This window comes from Cryptomeria japonica, chromosome 8, assembly GCF_030272615.1.
Source record: "Cryptomeria japonica chromosome 8, Sugi_1.0, whole genome shotgun sequence".
In the NCBI taxonomy this organism is placed as follows: Eukaryota; Viridiplantae; Streptophyta; class Pinopsida; order Cupressales; family Cupressaceae; genus Cryptomeria; species Cryptomeria japonica.
In genome coordinates this window covers 746196316-746212562 of record NC_081412.1, presented here as the reverse complement: position 1 = coordinate 746212562, position 16247 = coordinate 746196316, and the positions used below count along the sequence as shown (strand labels likewise).

General features: G+C 37.1%; 1 protein-coding gene across 2 annotated transcripts in view; it reads left to right on the top strand.

Annotated features, from left to right (window-relative positions):
* Positions 1 to 14197, top strand: part of LOC131061408 (probable ribose-5-phosphate isomerase 3, chloroplastic) — a 47701-nt gene extending 33504 nt beyond the window's left edge. Inside the window, exons 2-3 of one of the 2 annotated variants that reach the window (XR_009110534.2) lie at positions 9971 to 10097; positions 13591 to 13728. Coding sequence is in view for 1 of the 2 variants with exons in the window: in XM_057995052.2 (XP_057851035.1) it covers positions 13591 to 13872 (282 nt within the window). In the remaining variant the exon portion in view is untranslated. Of the gene's footprint in view, positions 1 to 9970; positions 10098 to 13590 lie in introns of both variants that reach the window. The other variant, XM_057995052.2, reaches the window with a different exon arrangement.
* Positions 14198 to 16247: the final 2050 nt, after the last annotated feature.

The following is a 16247-nucleotide window of genomic DNA, read 5'->3' as shown; positions in this document are numbered from 1 at the left end:
AACTGTCGCATCATCTGCATCATCAGGTGCAATAGGCGATGTGTTATCAAGAGGAGGAGATGAAATGCAAGGCTCAAGAACAGGGTCACATGTGAAAATCCCCAAGTTCAAGTACCCAAAGTTCTCCTCAAAATCTGAATCATTAGAAGAAATGTGATCATCATATGTAAAATCATCCTCATCAAAAGGAACAAAATCTGAAAAGGAATACAACTGAGATGCATGATCCACAACCCTAGTCGCAATGATAGCTTTACTCTCCAAGTCTCTAATGATAACTAACTTAGATGTGAACTCCACAGTTTTCTTTGTTGCCCCATGTGTGATTTGATAGATGGAAAGAAGATTGTTTGTCAAATGGGGTACATACAACACATCATTGAAGTAGTTATCCCCAATGGCAATAGATCCTTTCCCAATCACATCCATGTATGTATGATTGCCCATTAAAAGCTGCGACATGGTGCAAGGCTCAAATGAAGAGAACATAGATTGTGAAGATGCCATATGATGAGAAGCCCCTGAATCTAGAAGCCATCTCCCTGAATCATGACTTGTAGTAGCACAAAGAGCTTGTCCTTTTCTTGCCCCAAAAGAGTGAGTCTTCCCACTTGTTGCGGCCATGAATGCTTGCCTTTTCCCCTTTGATTGTGAGGAAGTGGAAGGTGATGAATCCTCTTTCTTGTAGGCATTAGGAAAATCAATGTTGTTCTTTTCGAGGATATGGAGGAGCTCATCAATCTTCTTAGAATGGCAACGATGCTCCTCATGACCAACCTTTTTACAATAAGCATAAGTAGGTCTCTCCTTCTTTGGTGAATTGTCCTTCTTGGAAGAGGATGAATCTCCTTGTTGTGGAGAAGGTGGTGCTTTGTCCTTAGACTTTGATTGCCCTTTCTTCTTGTTTGAGTTGTCCTTTCCTTGATTTCCTTTGTTCCCTTGAGTTGTCACATATGCTTGAGACTTAGAAGTCTTAAGAATGCCCATGCTTATCAACCTAGTTTGCTCCATCATCAACATGTCAGTGAAAGCATCAAATGTAGGCATTGTGTAGCTTGAACCCATTGTCATCCTATAACTAGAAACAAATGTTGGATATTCTTGTGGAAGTTTGCCCATCAAATTGAAGATCAATTGAGTATCCTTCTTATCAATGCCACAATCCTTGAGTTGTGCTCTCAACTCTTTTGCCTTAATGACATAATCTTGTATTGTATCAAAGTTCTTGGGATCTAACATGGTGAGATCATTATCCCCTAATCTCATCAACTTGACCGTACAAGTCTTGAAACTTTTGCCATGCATCTTTAATTAAAGTGCATTTTTCAATATGAAAGATGAGATCTTTTGATACATACTTTCTTAAGGTACCAATTGCCATGATGTTCTTAGTGAGCCAATCCAAGCGTGCATTAGGATTAGCCTTAGGATCCGCAGGAGCAGCAATAGTTCTATCAATGTAATGAGTTAACCCTTTTTCTATTAGTTTACTCCATGTATCAATTTTCCAAGTAGCATAATTATGTGGAGTTAAGAGAGGAAACTTAGGAGAACCCATAGCAGCAAAATGAAAGAACACAAAAGAGCAAGAGCACAAGAGACACCCCCCCCAAATTCACTCAATCAAAGTACACCCCCCCCCCCCGACAAAAAAAATGATGATTTTGGCATTTTATATGTAGTGCTTGTACAATAGGCCACTTGCAAACAATGGCAAAGTGGACTTCTGATTTTGTTTTACAACTGCCCCAATAGGCTTAGAACTACAATGCAAAGGACCAAAAGTGTAGATCTATGCAATACAAGTGCCAAATTGGCCAAAAAAGACCATATGCTGAAAGTACAATTTCCAGTCAAAATCACTGCAAATTGATAGCAGATTATGAAAGTAGACGAAAAACCATGCACTTTAAAAAAAAACTACACTTGAAAAGGAATTCATACGAGTCCAAACGGAGTCCCCGAAGTTGTGGAAACAGGGATTGGACAGGTACAGTCACCAAAAATTGAAATTTCTAAAAAATGTCCCACCCAAATCAAAAAATAACACCACGACGTGAAAGTACACGAAAAAATAGCCCATGTCCTAAAACATTGCACTAAAAAAGGAGCCAAAATGAGCAAGATATGGCCTTCCAAAGTTGGAGTGCAAAATTAAAAAGCTCAATGAGAGGGGGTCATCTTTTTTCAAAAAAAAGATGACATCAGCACAAGAGGTTAAATTTGACGGCCATATGGCCGTCACCAAAACTTCACCTCTCTGCCTGCGCAAATGTCTGTACTGTATGACTGCTAATGTGGCCGAACCAAAATATGACAAGTGGCAGTACAAAGATGACGTGTCAGTATGACAAGGATTGTATAGAAGGTGAGCTGGTTGTCGACTGTACCTGATGACGTGGCTTGTGACTCGGATCCATATGTTTGTGTGGCAGAACAGGTGGCGCTGACTCGGTTGCTGACAGGGCAAATGACGAAGTATTTCGTACGGTGAGTGGATTGGGTCCAACAAGTACACTTCCGCCACGTGTCTTGCGTGGTGGCGCTTAGGTGGCTCTGTTTGGCCTTCTAGGCCAACAAGAGAAGGCCTCGTGGTAGGGAGAAAGATGTCGTGCGGCGCTTGGTGGCTCGGTGGATGGAGGTGCCACCGGAAAAGGCAGTTAGCGGCATCGATGGTTGCCGGAACATGGGCGGTCGGGAAGAGCACGAGTTGGTGCCAAGCGTGGACGACAGTGGTCGGCGAGAGGCCGGCGGAGAAGGTACAACGCAGGCACAGAGTACAACAAACCCTGCAGTGGTAGGGAAATAGTACGGGGAGGGGGGGTGGTCACCCGACCCCCCCACAATCAAAATATTTATTGATTTTTTATTGATTTTTTAATAAACTTTTCACAACAAAAAACTGTGAATTGTAAAATATAACAAATTAAAAAATTCGCACAAAAATTAAAATATTTTTGTAAAAAAATCGTACCCTACAGCCTAACAAGCTGATTTTTTTTCCTCCAAGCCCGAAATCTGATTTTCACCCAATATAGGCAAATTTATAGTCAAAATTCATGGAAACGGCCACTCAAGCGCAATGGTGAGTTCGGATCTGGTCTAGAACGCCTCTACCAGATGTTGCTCCTCATATCTGCCTCTTGACCTCCTTAAAAAAGGCAATAAAATCTCTCAAAGGCTATGCAATGGTGCTCCAACCGATTTGATACCATGTGAGATTATGCTTGGAGGCTTGAAGCAACCAAGATCAAAGAGACCAATAGATAGCACAATAACAAGAGAGATAAAATATGACAAGAATAAACTGTATTCCTATCAAGATGCAAAAGAGATCAACTAGATCATCATCACATACAATGTATGATAAACCCGCTTTTAAAGGCAAGGCTAAGAGAGGAGAGCACAAAATGATGACATGTGGCTCAATGAGATGTAAGGGTAGGTAGGAGAAATAGTAAAATATTCCACATGAGATGGATCACCCACCGAAGGTGGAATTATCACTCCACAATAAGTGGATATGATAAAGTAATAACAAGATCACACCATAAAAGGTGGGAATTCTCCTACATACACACTCCCAATGTATGCACATCTCCCTAAGTGTCTCATATGCAAACTACAATGTGGTGCATGTACCTAAGTAAACTTAAGTAAAGTGTAATAATGTTCAACATGAATAAATAATTACACCAACAAAGAGATTATTCGAAAAGGGATAAGGAGGGAAGAAATTAATGAAGCACGAGAACCAAGGAAGGATTGATGGAGGAAGAAAGGAATGGGAAGTAGATAAGGTCGTGTCTCTTTCAAAGGACAAGAATGATGAAGGGTTGTACTATTTCAAAGGTGCTGCTAGTTGTGAAAGGAAAGGTTGTGTCGCTTGCCAAGGGGCGGGCATGATAAGAGATGTGACCTCTTCCTCACATGGGAAGATATAAAGGGAAGAGGGTTCATTTGAGGAAGAGATGGAAGGGAGATCAATTTGGAGAATAATATATAATTCTCAAAAGCAGCAATGAAAGGTGGTGCTTCAATTCCTATGAAAGGTGGTGACTCTTCCACCAATAAAGTATAAAGGAGAGATCATTAAAGGAAGGGTAAGAAGAAAGATGGAATATAATATTCAAGGCATTAAAAGCAGATTTAGGAGCAGACCTAAATCAAGAAGATCAGATTGGGCATTTGTAAGAGATTGAATATGCAACAGTTTGATTCTATACTTTGGTTGTGGTATGGATTTCCATTCATAATGTAATAATTCTGTGTATATCTGCATACTTCTGAATGAATATGCATTGCTGTTTATGATTATCTGTCATAGATAATAGATATATTGCTGATTCATGGTGTGTTACTATCTATGACTGGTCTAATATATGGATATAGGAAATATGTGATTATGATATATGATGTTATGCATATTTATTCTCTCTGACTGTTGTAACTAGCCATGGTAGAGAAATTGGTGAATCACAAGTAGGGGAATAGTGCTGGGGTCATTTTCTAGGTATGCCACCTCATGGTATAAGACCAAGGAGTCCTTCGGGCCAGGGGTACAAAGGATGGACTTCCGGGGCACCCTATTGTGAATGCTCCTCATGCTCTCTATCATGGTAATTGAATTTATTAAGAATGTTCAATCATGGGAAGTAGGATAGAAGTGGCAAAATTGAGGGGAACGGTTATAGGACACCTCACTAGGTACATTACCCATATGGATGGCACGGGCCACATGGGGCCAAGAGGGATGGTATGTGCACTCTTGGGCCTAGAGTAGAGGATCTCTAGGGCACCCTATTGAGTCACCTTATCCTAGCTTCCCTATGGCTGAATTTTCCCAATAAATTAGAGATATTATGATTAAGTTTATGTTCCTAACCCTAGTAAGAAGGTTACTTGTAATTGTAATTTTAGGGCAAAAACTAGGGCATTTATAAAAAGGGACATTACAAATGGTATTAGAGCGCGATCCTGCCTGCTTGTAGGGAAAAGCTAAAATAATGAAATGTATTCTATTTTAAAGCAATTTGAAGGTCTAAGAAAGGGATCTATAAACTTAGTCCAAAAATAAAATCAAGTAGACCAACATTGCATTTCTACGTATATATGCCTTTAACTACTTCATGACTAATGCGTTTTGAGCATGCTTACTCCATGTATATTTAATATGCATGCTTTTCTCACAAATACCTTGTGTTTGCTTGATGTCTGATATGGTTTAAGCATGTTTACTCCATGTGTGTTATAGATGCTTTGTGCTCTGTGTTTATGTGTTTGCCCCATGTCTGTCATGTTTTTTAGCATGATCACTTCATGGCGTGTGTGCCTTCATAATGTATGCCTTATGTCTTGAATATGCTTTGCATCATGTTTGATGTGTTTTCAAAAAGTTTGTTCCATGTGTGTTTCCAAAGCAATTTCATATGATCATTGCTTGAGGACAAGCAATCTTGGGCGAGGCAGATTGTAATGTCCCCATTTTGGAATAGGATTTAATAATAAATAATAATAATAGATATAAAGTTATAGAAATATAATATAATATAATTAAAATGTAATTAAGTTATTGAATGGTCAACGGTATGGAATGAAGAGTTGTGACTCTCTCAAACATGAGATATAAGATAGAGAAGAGATCATTTGAAAAGGGATAAGGAGGAGGGAATAAATGAATGAAGCATGGGAATCAATGAAGGATAGATGGAGGAAGAAAGAAAATGGGAAGTAGATAAGGTTGTGTCTTTTTCAAAGGGCAAGAATTATGAAGGGTTGTAGGGTGCTAATTGTGAAAAGGAAAGGTTGTGTCTATTGCCAAGGGGCAAGCATGATGAAGAGATGTGATGTAATGTCCCCTACTAGTTATAGGCCTGTTAGCAATGCTTTTCCTATTTTAAAACATTTATAACTTGAATTAAAATGATTAATGAGGAGACAAATACTATCAAGCCCAAGGAATGGTTTCTTTTAACCTCCTTGCTAGACTTCGCGGCCCATGTGGCTTGCCCTTCAAGTCCATTACCCATTCAATTTGGGTAATATTTATAGGTTTGACATAGAGGGTGCAATTTGGGTCCTTATGACCACTTGTAAGCCCCTCGTTGCCACTAGATTACATCTCTATCCATTCTAATGCAAAAATAGATAGACGTTGGTATATGAGACATGAGAGGGGATTGCGCAGGTCTGTTGTCTACCAAGCCCAAGGAATGATTGCTTCTAACCTCCTTGCTAGACTTGGCGGCCCATGTTTGACATAGAGAGCATAACTGGCTCCTTGACATAGAGAGCATATCCTCACAAATGGGGATGGAGTTTTTATTATCGGAATTTCCTAATCCCTGTGATCTTTAAAGGAGCAGATTGACCAAGTGTCAATAAAGATGCATAAAGAAAATAATCAAAATCAGGAAGAGTACTGTTAAGCCTGGTCGTAAGCTTTCAACCTCAGATCTGGACAGCGCCATATTTCTATAGGTGATACCAGAAAATGCAACTGTGCATTCATATCAATAAAACAGCCATCACAGCCTACTCCTAATTATATAATTATTTTGACATATTAGATGTAACAATTGAATTATGATTGCACAGTAGACCGATAAATCAGACACGGTATTATATAGTTTTATTGTTATCTTCAGAGGAGATTCATTGCAGATTTTATTAAAGATCAGGTAGAACAAAGATCCTTAACTATCTACGGATTGGAATATCTTACTGGGCTTAATTCCTAAGGACATATCAGGGGTAGCAGTAACTTAATTATTTACATAAACATTCATAGATGGTGTCATAGTCCATCATTCTTGGGGGAGAGAGAGAGTACTTTAAGGGAAGAAGTCTCTCAAAATTGATTGATTGATTGATTGTTCCCTAAATTCATATAGAATAACACAAGGGGACATTACAGAGTTATATTAATTGTATTAATAATATTAAACTGTATTATTAGTATCCATTGTATTAAATTGTATTAACCCTATTAAATTGTATTCATATTATTAATTGTATTAGCCATGCTAAACTGTATTCACAATGAAACAGTAGCATGCTATGTTGTGAATAAGCCTCATACCCTTGTTGTTTCTCAGCCTTAGTACTAACCCTTTTAAATTGTATTCATATTATTAATTGTATTAGCCATGCTAAACTGTATTCACAATGAAACAGTAGCATGCTATGTTGTGAATAAGCCTCATACCCGTGTTGTTTCTCAGCCTTAGTGACTACCTCTTTCTTTCCCTTCCTATTTTCTTTTTCTTATCCTTCCGTATTCTCTTCCTTTTATTCTTCAGTATTTTTTTCAGATATAAATAATATATCTAATATATATCAAAATAGTTTAAGATTGCAAAATAGATTTGAAAGCATTATAAATAGATTAAAAGCTTTTACGTTCACTTTTTTTCAAGCAAAAGAGAATAACATTTCAACTTTTACCTATGTATGATTGAGGTTACAAAAATTAATGTATGGTTGAAAGATAATTTCTTAAAATAACATTAAAACATATGCTTGAGGTTACATTGTTAATGAAAATTTGGTAAGCTCACTTTTACAACGAAAAACAAAAATCTGGCAAATGCACTATGAGCACGAGGGAGAAGTCGTGGGCTGGGCAGGGGCTCACACAGTGGCGACTGGGCACAAATTGCTTCATTTTGCCGTAGCGGCGGCTGCCCACAAACGACTTTATTTTACTGTACAAATTCCTGGCAAATTTTATCGATTTTTTTTTTTATATAGATTTGCCGAATTCTGAACTTGAAGCTGGAAATTCGGCAAATGCAGTGACTAAGCTTGGAATTGTGATTTTAGGGCAAAAACTAGAGCATTTATAAAATGGGACATTAAAGTCTCAGCACTGCCATGAATATACATATCTCTGCCTTATCATTAATTTTCTGTCCATAATGATGATCGTTGCTATCTTTGACTGATTTGTAATGTCCCCTCAAGCTGGCAGGAACAGTGCTCTGATACCATTTGTGATGTCCCATCATTGACGTTGACTGATTCTTGTATAATGCACAGGTCAACTGTCTGCCTTGTATCAATCTGATCTGCTGTTTGTACCTAGATACACATTAGTGTATGAGAAATTCTTTTCATTCTCTTGTATGTAGATTAGATATATTAGAATTTCTGATTCTGCTGTGTGTAATGTATATACATGTATCTCTAAATCTGCTCCCCCTCCCCCATATGTTTTGTTCTTCCCTCTTATGTCTTTACATTTGAGGGAGACACAACTCTTAATGGCATGCTTCTTGACCTTTCATTAAATTAATTAACTTGAGATTATATTTATATTATCATTACCCAAGGCCACCAACACAACCACTTATGCTGAATTCACTCAAAGACTTGTCCAAAGGTTTGATAAAAAACACCTCGAGTGGTACTTCACAGAGTTACACAAATCAAACAACATGGAATTGTAGAATCCCCAAAACTATCAATCATGGTACCAAAGGTGTCTCAAAGAAGACTTGCATACCTTTTAATTGAGGGATTCAAAGAAACTATCCAAGGCTTGGGAAGTGCCCTCGATCCTACATCTCTTGAGGATGCAATCCAAAAGGCACTAAAATTAGACATCACACCTACAAAGGAAAATACCATACAAAGAATCAACCTTTTAACATTCATACAAAACATTATCCCCCTCTATCTTACAATGAAAGAAAGGAGTTCATAAACAAATGACTATGTTTCCAATGCAAGGGAAAATGGAAATGTGGGCACGATTGTGATCGAGAAAAACTTAAAAGACGATGAGAATACCCAAAAGAGAAAGGTTTGTGCTTTAAATGCAAGGAAGAGTGGAGGCCAGGACACATGTGGAAGCCAAATACGTAATATAGAGGCAATGTTCGACAAAGAAACAGAAGGAAATCCAAGCAAGAAAACAAGGTACGATGAAGATCTTAAGAGCATCAAATTGAAAGAAGGGACAATAAACAAATGGAGTTTTGTGGAGGAACAAATCTAGGGGATAAAGCCCCCTTCCCGACTCATGGGAGCAAAAGGGTGGAGTTAGGCCCTCTTTCTGGGTCTAAGTGGTTTATGAGCAGAAAGGTGGGGTTAGGCCCTCTTTTTGGCTCTTAGTCATTTATGAGCAAAAGGGCAGGGTTAGGCCCTCTTTTTGGCTCCAAGTGGTTTATGAGCAGAAAGGCAGGATTAGGCCCTCTTTCTAGCTCTAAGTGGTTTATGAGCAGAAAGGCGGGTTGGGTCCTTGTTTTGGCTCTAAGTGGCTTATGAATGGGAGTAGAAGGGTGGGTTAGGCCCTCTTTCTGGCTCTAAGTGGCTTATGAGCTTTAATTCAATTTTTTTTCCCTTTTTTTCTTTAGGTTGTTTTAATCAATTCGTTATGTTCCCCTGTTTTGTGGGAAACCATAGTGTGAGTATCTCTTCAGTTCTTGTTGGCCTGGCCTATGTTAGGTTGACACATGAGTGATAGCACATTTAAGAGCATTTGTGGGTGAGTAGGAGGGCATTTATGCTTCCCAATCTTCTATCAAAGTGAACTAACAATTACCTGGCTTCATATATAGGGTAATGGGTTACATTGCACTCAGTGTTGCAGCATTGGATGCATCATTTAAATCAACTGCAAGACGTTATCATGTTTGCAGGAGGTTTAGATATAGGATTCTATTGGTTTTAGATCTTTTCATTTGAGATTTCCGGTACTAGATTATGACTGCAAATATCTTCTGAAATTCACAAGCGCAAATCAAGGAATGAAGATTCTTAGTGTGGTTTGCTTTGGGAGCAGTTGAACTGGCAATGTATGGTTTACTACCTAGCTTGATCAAAAAAATCTTGGGTACAAAATTTGAACCATATAGAATTTAAACTTTTAAACTGAAAGAAATAAACCGCTTGTGCCTTTCCACAGAAGGTCTCATACACCAAATTGAGCTCTTGCTTGGACTGACATAAAATTTGACCTTTACAGGTACCTTTACTTTATATGGAGTGGTACTAGTGCAAAGTGTACCCTTTGACATGGGCTCATAGATTGTTCACTTGGAAGCAGAAGACATGTTCAAAGAACTCCAAAGCCCATTACTGTATCTGTACTGGTAAATTCAATGACCACTGCTTATAAGTTAAATTTTATAACCCATTTGTACTTCACATTGATTGTATTACAATAATACAGGATTAGATGTATATATCTTTCTAAAACCCTCATTCTAAACCTATTGAACTTGTTGTAACTGTGTAATCTCTCAGTCTTAATAATTACTGTCTTATGCTAGGAGGCTGAGCTATTTTGGAGCTGAGCAATATCACCTTGTGTGTAAGGCTGCAAGCAATCAAACTGAGCTCTGATAGGATATCTGTAGAGTCATTCTTTATGGCACTACACATTTTTTTTTTTGGAATTAGCATGCATTATTTCTTGTACGGCGCTTTGTTTATAGATTTAGATATTTTTTGGCCAGAGGCTCTTGATTTAATTTGCTGAACCTTTGGAACAAAAGAGATTATGTGCCTTTGAATGATTGCTTGTTCAATAAAATACATTATCCTTCGATTTTCTAATATGATTAATGTATTTTCAGCAGCCAATGTTTTAGCTTTTTCTTCCCTAGATGTAAAGCATTGCAATGATGGCAATTATTGCCTTCATTTGTCGCTAGAGGTCCTGCAGATTTCAGTCATTGTTATTCTTCAGTACATCAAAATTGACCCTACAGCCACATTAAAAGTTAAATTGTGATGGTACATTTCAAGGAAACCTTTTTGTTATTTGCAATTTACGTTAGGTAATTTATTGACAATTCGATTGAGCTTGAAGCTTCTTTGTTTAGCATGAAACCAGACTGCAAGTGTGAAGGTAAATAAATTGCTTAGAGGGTTAACTCTTATAATGGCCTTATGTTCATACGCCAGTCTTTTTTTTGCAAATATAAATTCACACAAAAAGACCACTGCAAATTATTAGTTGAAATCATAAGACAAGTAGGTTCAAAAGGAAAGGGAATAGGAGAGGTCATTTAACAAAGAATGTTCCTAACCTTCCTATTACAGTACTTTATTATGGAAGGAAACATATAGCAGTTTGGTATGGATCCCAGAATAATGAACATTGTTTCAAATTAGTATGGATATTGGGCATGTATAAAGAGTCTTATTATGGCATCCATGTGTATCTGGATAAATTTCACCATGTTTCTTGTACATGCTTGTGATTAGGTGTTCATTTTTCTGGATAACTGCAAAAAAGTTCCTGAAGCTTTTGTTCAATTACAAATTTGTGAAGTTAAGCACTTTGTTATTCTCTTCTTTCTATTTTTGAAATAAGAAATGTATAAGAGAGAAAATACCTATGCTAGAGTACACGAAGTACATTGAAATTCAGATTTCAGTACATAATTTTAAATATCAATAATTGGTTCGAATATGACTACAAATTATGGTTGCCCAGTATGGTAGAAAACAATGATTGTTTAGAAATAGATGTTTGAATTGCTTGGCAGTAATCCATTTTTTTAATATGTAATGAGGGCCTTAAGACCCTCTATTAAACTATAAATAAGAACAAACCTTAAATTTCAATAGCGATTAATAGAAATTCCCTTTATTGGGCAAATCTTAGCTAATGGGGTTACTTGAAAATCAGATCCAAATTTCATCCTAAAAGTAGAATTCACACCCATAGAGTGATGACACTGGAAGATATACCTTCACACCAGCAGCTCAGAGATTTTGAATTTAGATTCCAAATGTTACCATCTTGAGGCATTAGAATTGACGATTATCTCTTCATAATCTAGAGCATAATTGGCAAGAAAATCTGCTTCCCCCATTCACTTCCCTGAAATAATGACAAGCAATGAAGGAAATAAACTTTTCTAGAAGAGGCCAAACTAACCTAAAAATATTGTTTAGCTTCAAGTTTACATAGCCTTGGTTTCTGGCATTAAAAATCATTATTTAGTTCCCTTTTAAAATAAGATTTTTGAACGCATATTGATTGCCCCCAGAAGACCAAGAAAAAGTGCACGTGTTTTTGCTTCATTTTTTGTCCCTTCTTTCACTTTCCTTGAAGTTGCAACCACTAGATTACTTGAGAAATCTCTAAAAAGGCATCATCTAGACGTGCCATTAAAGTTCAGCATTAGATTCCATTCAAAGGAAACAATACCCCAATTTTTGTGATGCTAATTTTTTATTTATTTTAAAACCAGAATGATGTCACAAAGGAACAATGCACTACACAAACAAACTAAACCCTAACAATAACTCTAGAGCTGTAATTTATTGAAAAACTCTGCTGGAGTACATCAATGGAGTAATAATAATAATAAAAAACCTGTTGGATTACATCAATATAATGATATGGAACTAGTTAGAACTCAAGAACCTTGTGGAAGATATTTCCCAAATCAGAACAGATGGTACTGTGTACTTCTGCTCCAGATGTCCCAAAAATTAGTCTACCAAACGACAAGAGAATGCTTGCAGCTCAATATAACCCTAGATGAGATTGCTTACAATATCCCTCTGAACTCTGGATGAGATTGGTAAATGAGTGCTGCCTGATGTAGCCACTTTTTCTAGCTCTCAAAAATGTGAAATAAGCATAGAATAATTTCCTCAATGACGGCTGGTTTTTATTTCATATCTACTCATTGGCAAGCTCCAAACCCCAAGCATGTATCCTTTATGTCAAATAAAAAAAACTATTTCATTTGATATAACATTAATATCACTTAATAATGAAGTCCCACATTACATGGCATTAGTGTAATAACCCTGGACCATCATTAGCATATCAACCATAACTTGAGAAACACTTGCCAGAAAGACCTAATATAAAGCATTATAAGCAACTGACTGACAACTGTATCCAATGACAGGCTGCATGACATGGTCTTGTCCATACAGTCCTCTAACAAACCCTATAAATATGAATAAGTTTTCCCCAGGGCACATATAGGGCATGAACAATGTTAGCAGTAAAGAGGTCTCCTCAGGGTGAACCCCACGTGAGGGGACAAATGGTCCAAAATTCATTAGAATACCCCCTAAGACTTGGAAAATGCCCCTAAATTATGGGAAGTGGTCCAAAACTCATAAGAATACAAGGTACAAATGGATGAAACCAATCCTCACCAATATATATTTCTCTAGCAATTATCCTTTGCCCATCGAGAAGCGTAGAAATGGGCTCATGGGTCTCACACATTGGCTTAGTGGGGGACATTACAATTTTACTTCACATTGATTGTACAACATTAATAGTATATACAGGATTTAGATGTTTGGATCTTCCTAAAACACTCATTCTATCCCTATTCTACATGTCATTAATTATGTAATCTACCAGTTTGCATAATAATTGCTGTCTTATAATAGTTGCGTGAGCTATTTTAATGCAGAGGGATTCCACCTTGTATGCAAACCATCAGGCTGAGTTTACTTTTCACGCCCTAGCTCTCATAGGAAAACAAAGGATTTTTCTGTCTAATGAATGCTTTTTCTTCATGTATGAAGACTTTTTCACTGAACTTAATCTAGTTATTAATTTATGTCAAGTGCTTAATATGCAATGCTATTGTACAGGTGGTGCCATTCTGCTGGAAGTACAATGCTCAGCGGCTCCAGGCTCTTTTTGATGCTGAGGGTTGCCAGGCCAAGCTGCGTATGGATGGTGAAAAGCCTTATGTGACAGATAATTCAAATTATATTGTGGATTTGTATTTTGAGACCCCAATTAAGGATGCCAGGGCTGCCAGCCGTGCAATTTTAGGATTCGAGGGTGTTGTGGAGCATGGGCTTTTCCTTGACATGGCTACGGCTGTCATTATTGCTGGATCTGATGGTGTCTCTGTCAAATCAAAGTGACAGAGAAACTAAAGATATTTTGCAGGCTTCCATGGTCACAGTCAATTTATGCATCTCTATCATTTATTGCAATGGAAGATGCAATGCTGGTTGATGGCAGAATGTTGAGATATAACTTGTCTTGTCTTCCATTGCAAAAATTTGCTGTGATGTACTTTCTTCTGTGGCTACTTTTGGTGTTTTCATGGAGTGTAGATTGAATTGGACACTGAATTTATATCACTATCAATATAGTTTTTAGTGGATTGTAAACGAAACTTATTTGAGTGGATCAATCCTCGATATAACCATATTTGAAGAAATGCTGGTCCAAAACAATTATGAATCTGATTTCTTGTGTGTAAAGGTACAATTGACTATTATCTCTTCATAATCTATAGCATAATTGGCAAGAAAATCTGCTTCCCCCATTCACTTCCCTGAAATAATGACAAGAAAGGAAATAAACTTTTCTAGAAGAAGCCACTTAGAATTGACGATTATATCTTCATAATCTATAGCATAATTGGCAAGAAAATCTGCTCCCCCATTCACTTCCCTGAAATAATGACAAGCAATGAGGGAAATAAACTTTTCTAGAAGAGGCCACAATAACCTAAAAATATTGTTTAGCTTCCAGTTTACAGGGCCTTGGTTTCTGATAGCGTTAAAATCACTATTGAGTTCCCTTTTGAAATAAGATTTTTGAACCCATATTGATTGCCCCCTGAAGCCCAAGAAAAGTGCATGCGTCTTTGCTTCATTATTTGTCCCCTCTTTCACTTTCCTTGAAGCTGCACCACTAAATTCCTTGAGAAATCTCTAAGAAGGCATCCTCTAGAAGTGTCATTAAAGTTCAGCATCAGATTGCTTTCAAAGGAAACAATAACCCAATTTTTGTGATGCTAATTTTTTTATTTATTTTAATACCAAAATGATGTCAGGAAGAAAGGAACAATGCTCCACACAAACAAACTAAACCCTAACAGCTGTAATTTATTGAAAAAATCTGCCGGAGGTTCACAGCAAGTGTCGATGCCTATAAATAAATAGATGAAGAGTCATGACCCTACGGGGACATGACCCCTCGTTCAATGTTGTTATATATTACTTGCTTCAATCCAAATGAAGCTTTATCCTTAACACTCCCTCTTAGCAAAAGAGGATTGAATTTCATAATTAAGTTTTAAGGAACAACATTCTAGATATACACATTCATTTGACATGATCATTCACTTAGTAACACTTACTAGTGAAATACTTCATATCTCAGAGAGATATGGATGATCTGATATCTAGCACTCTGGGACAACAACTTCTTGAAGTCTTATCAGATTACAACCTTGATTCTAATGACAATTGTAACATTGTCATTATCATAGGTGAAATAATTTTAGCATCATGATATCAGACACATTCCGAGACAACAAATTAATGTAGTCAATCATGATATGATTGTTATCATAATTTCTGACATATTTCGGAACAATCATTTAATGATAACAATTCAATAACTCATCATAGCAAATTTAGTATCAAGATTTCCGGCACATTCTGGGACAACAACTTAATGTACTCAATCTTGATAACAGATCAAGCTATTGTGAAAGTCGTCACCTTACAATAGCAATCTTACACTTACATCACATGAAAGATCGTCACCTTCCATGACATAACACATACATGCAATATTGCATTCAAGATATTCATGAATATATCAATTACATATGATTAAGATTAATATCAGAAATTTCCATTATAATTTAGTCAGACCAGGTTTACCTCTAAAGTACTCCACTCTCAACTTTGCAAGAGGTTTGGTGAATATGTCGACACTTTGCTCTTTAGTGCTGATGTAGGTCAATTTGATGACATCTCTGTCTATCATATCTCTTATGTAATGGTATGGGATTTTTATATGCTTGGATCGATTATGAAAAACTCGATTTACAGAAAATTTGATGCAATTTTGATTATCACAGTGAATCACAGTGGGGTTTAGGGGCTTCCCAAATAGTCCAACTAGCAATTTCCTTAACCATATTGCCTCACGTGCTTCCATGGAGGCAGCCATATATTCGGCTTCAATGGAACTCTGAGCAATTGTTAACTATTTTCTACTAAACTAGGATATCATAGCTGATCCAAGACTAAAGCAACACCAACTTCCTGCCTAGTCAGAATCAGAATACCCTTGGAGTTGTATCTCAACATTTTTATACTTCAGGCTAAGTCCAATAGTGCCACACAAGTATCTCAGAATATTCTTAGCAGCCATTAGGTGAATCTTCTTAGGTTCGCACATGAAATGACTTAACACATTGGTAGCATAACAAAGATTAGGGCGAGTGTTTACCAAGTACATAAGAGATCCAATAATTTGTCTATAGTATGTA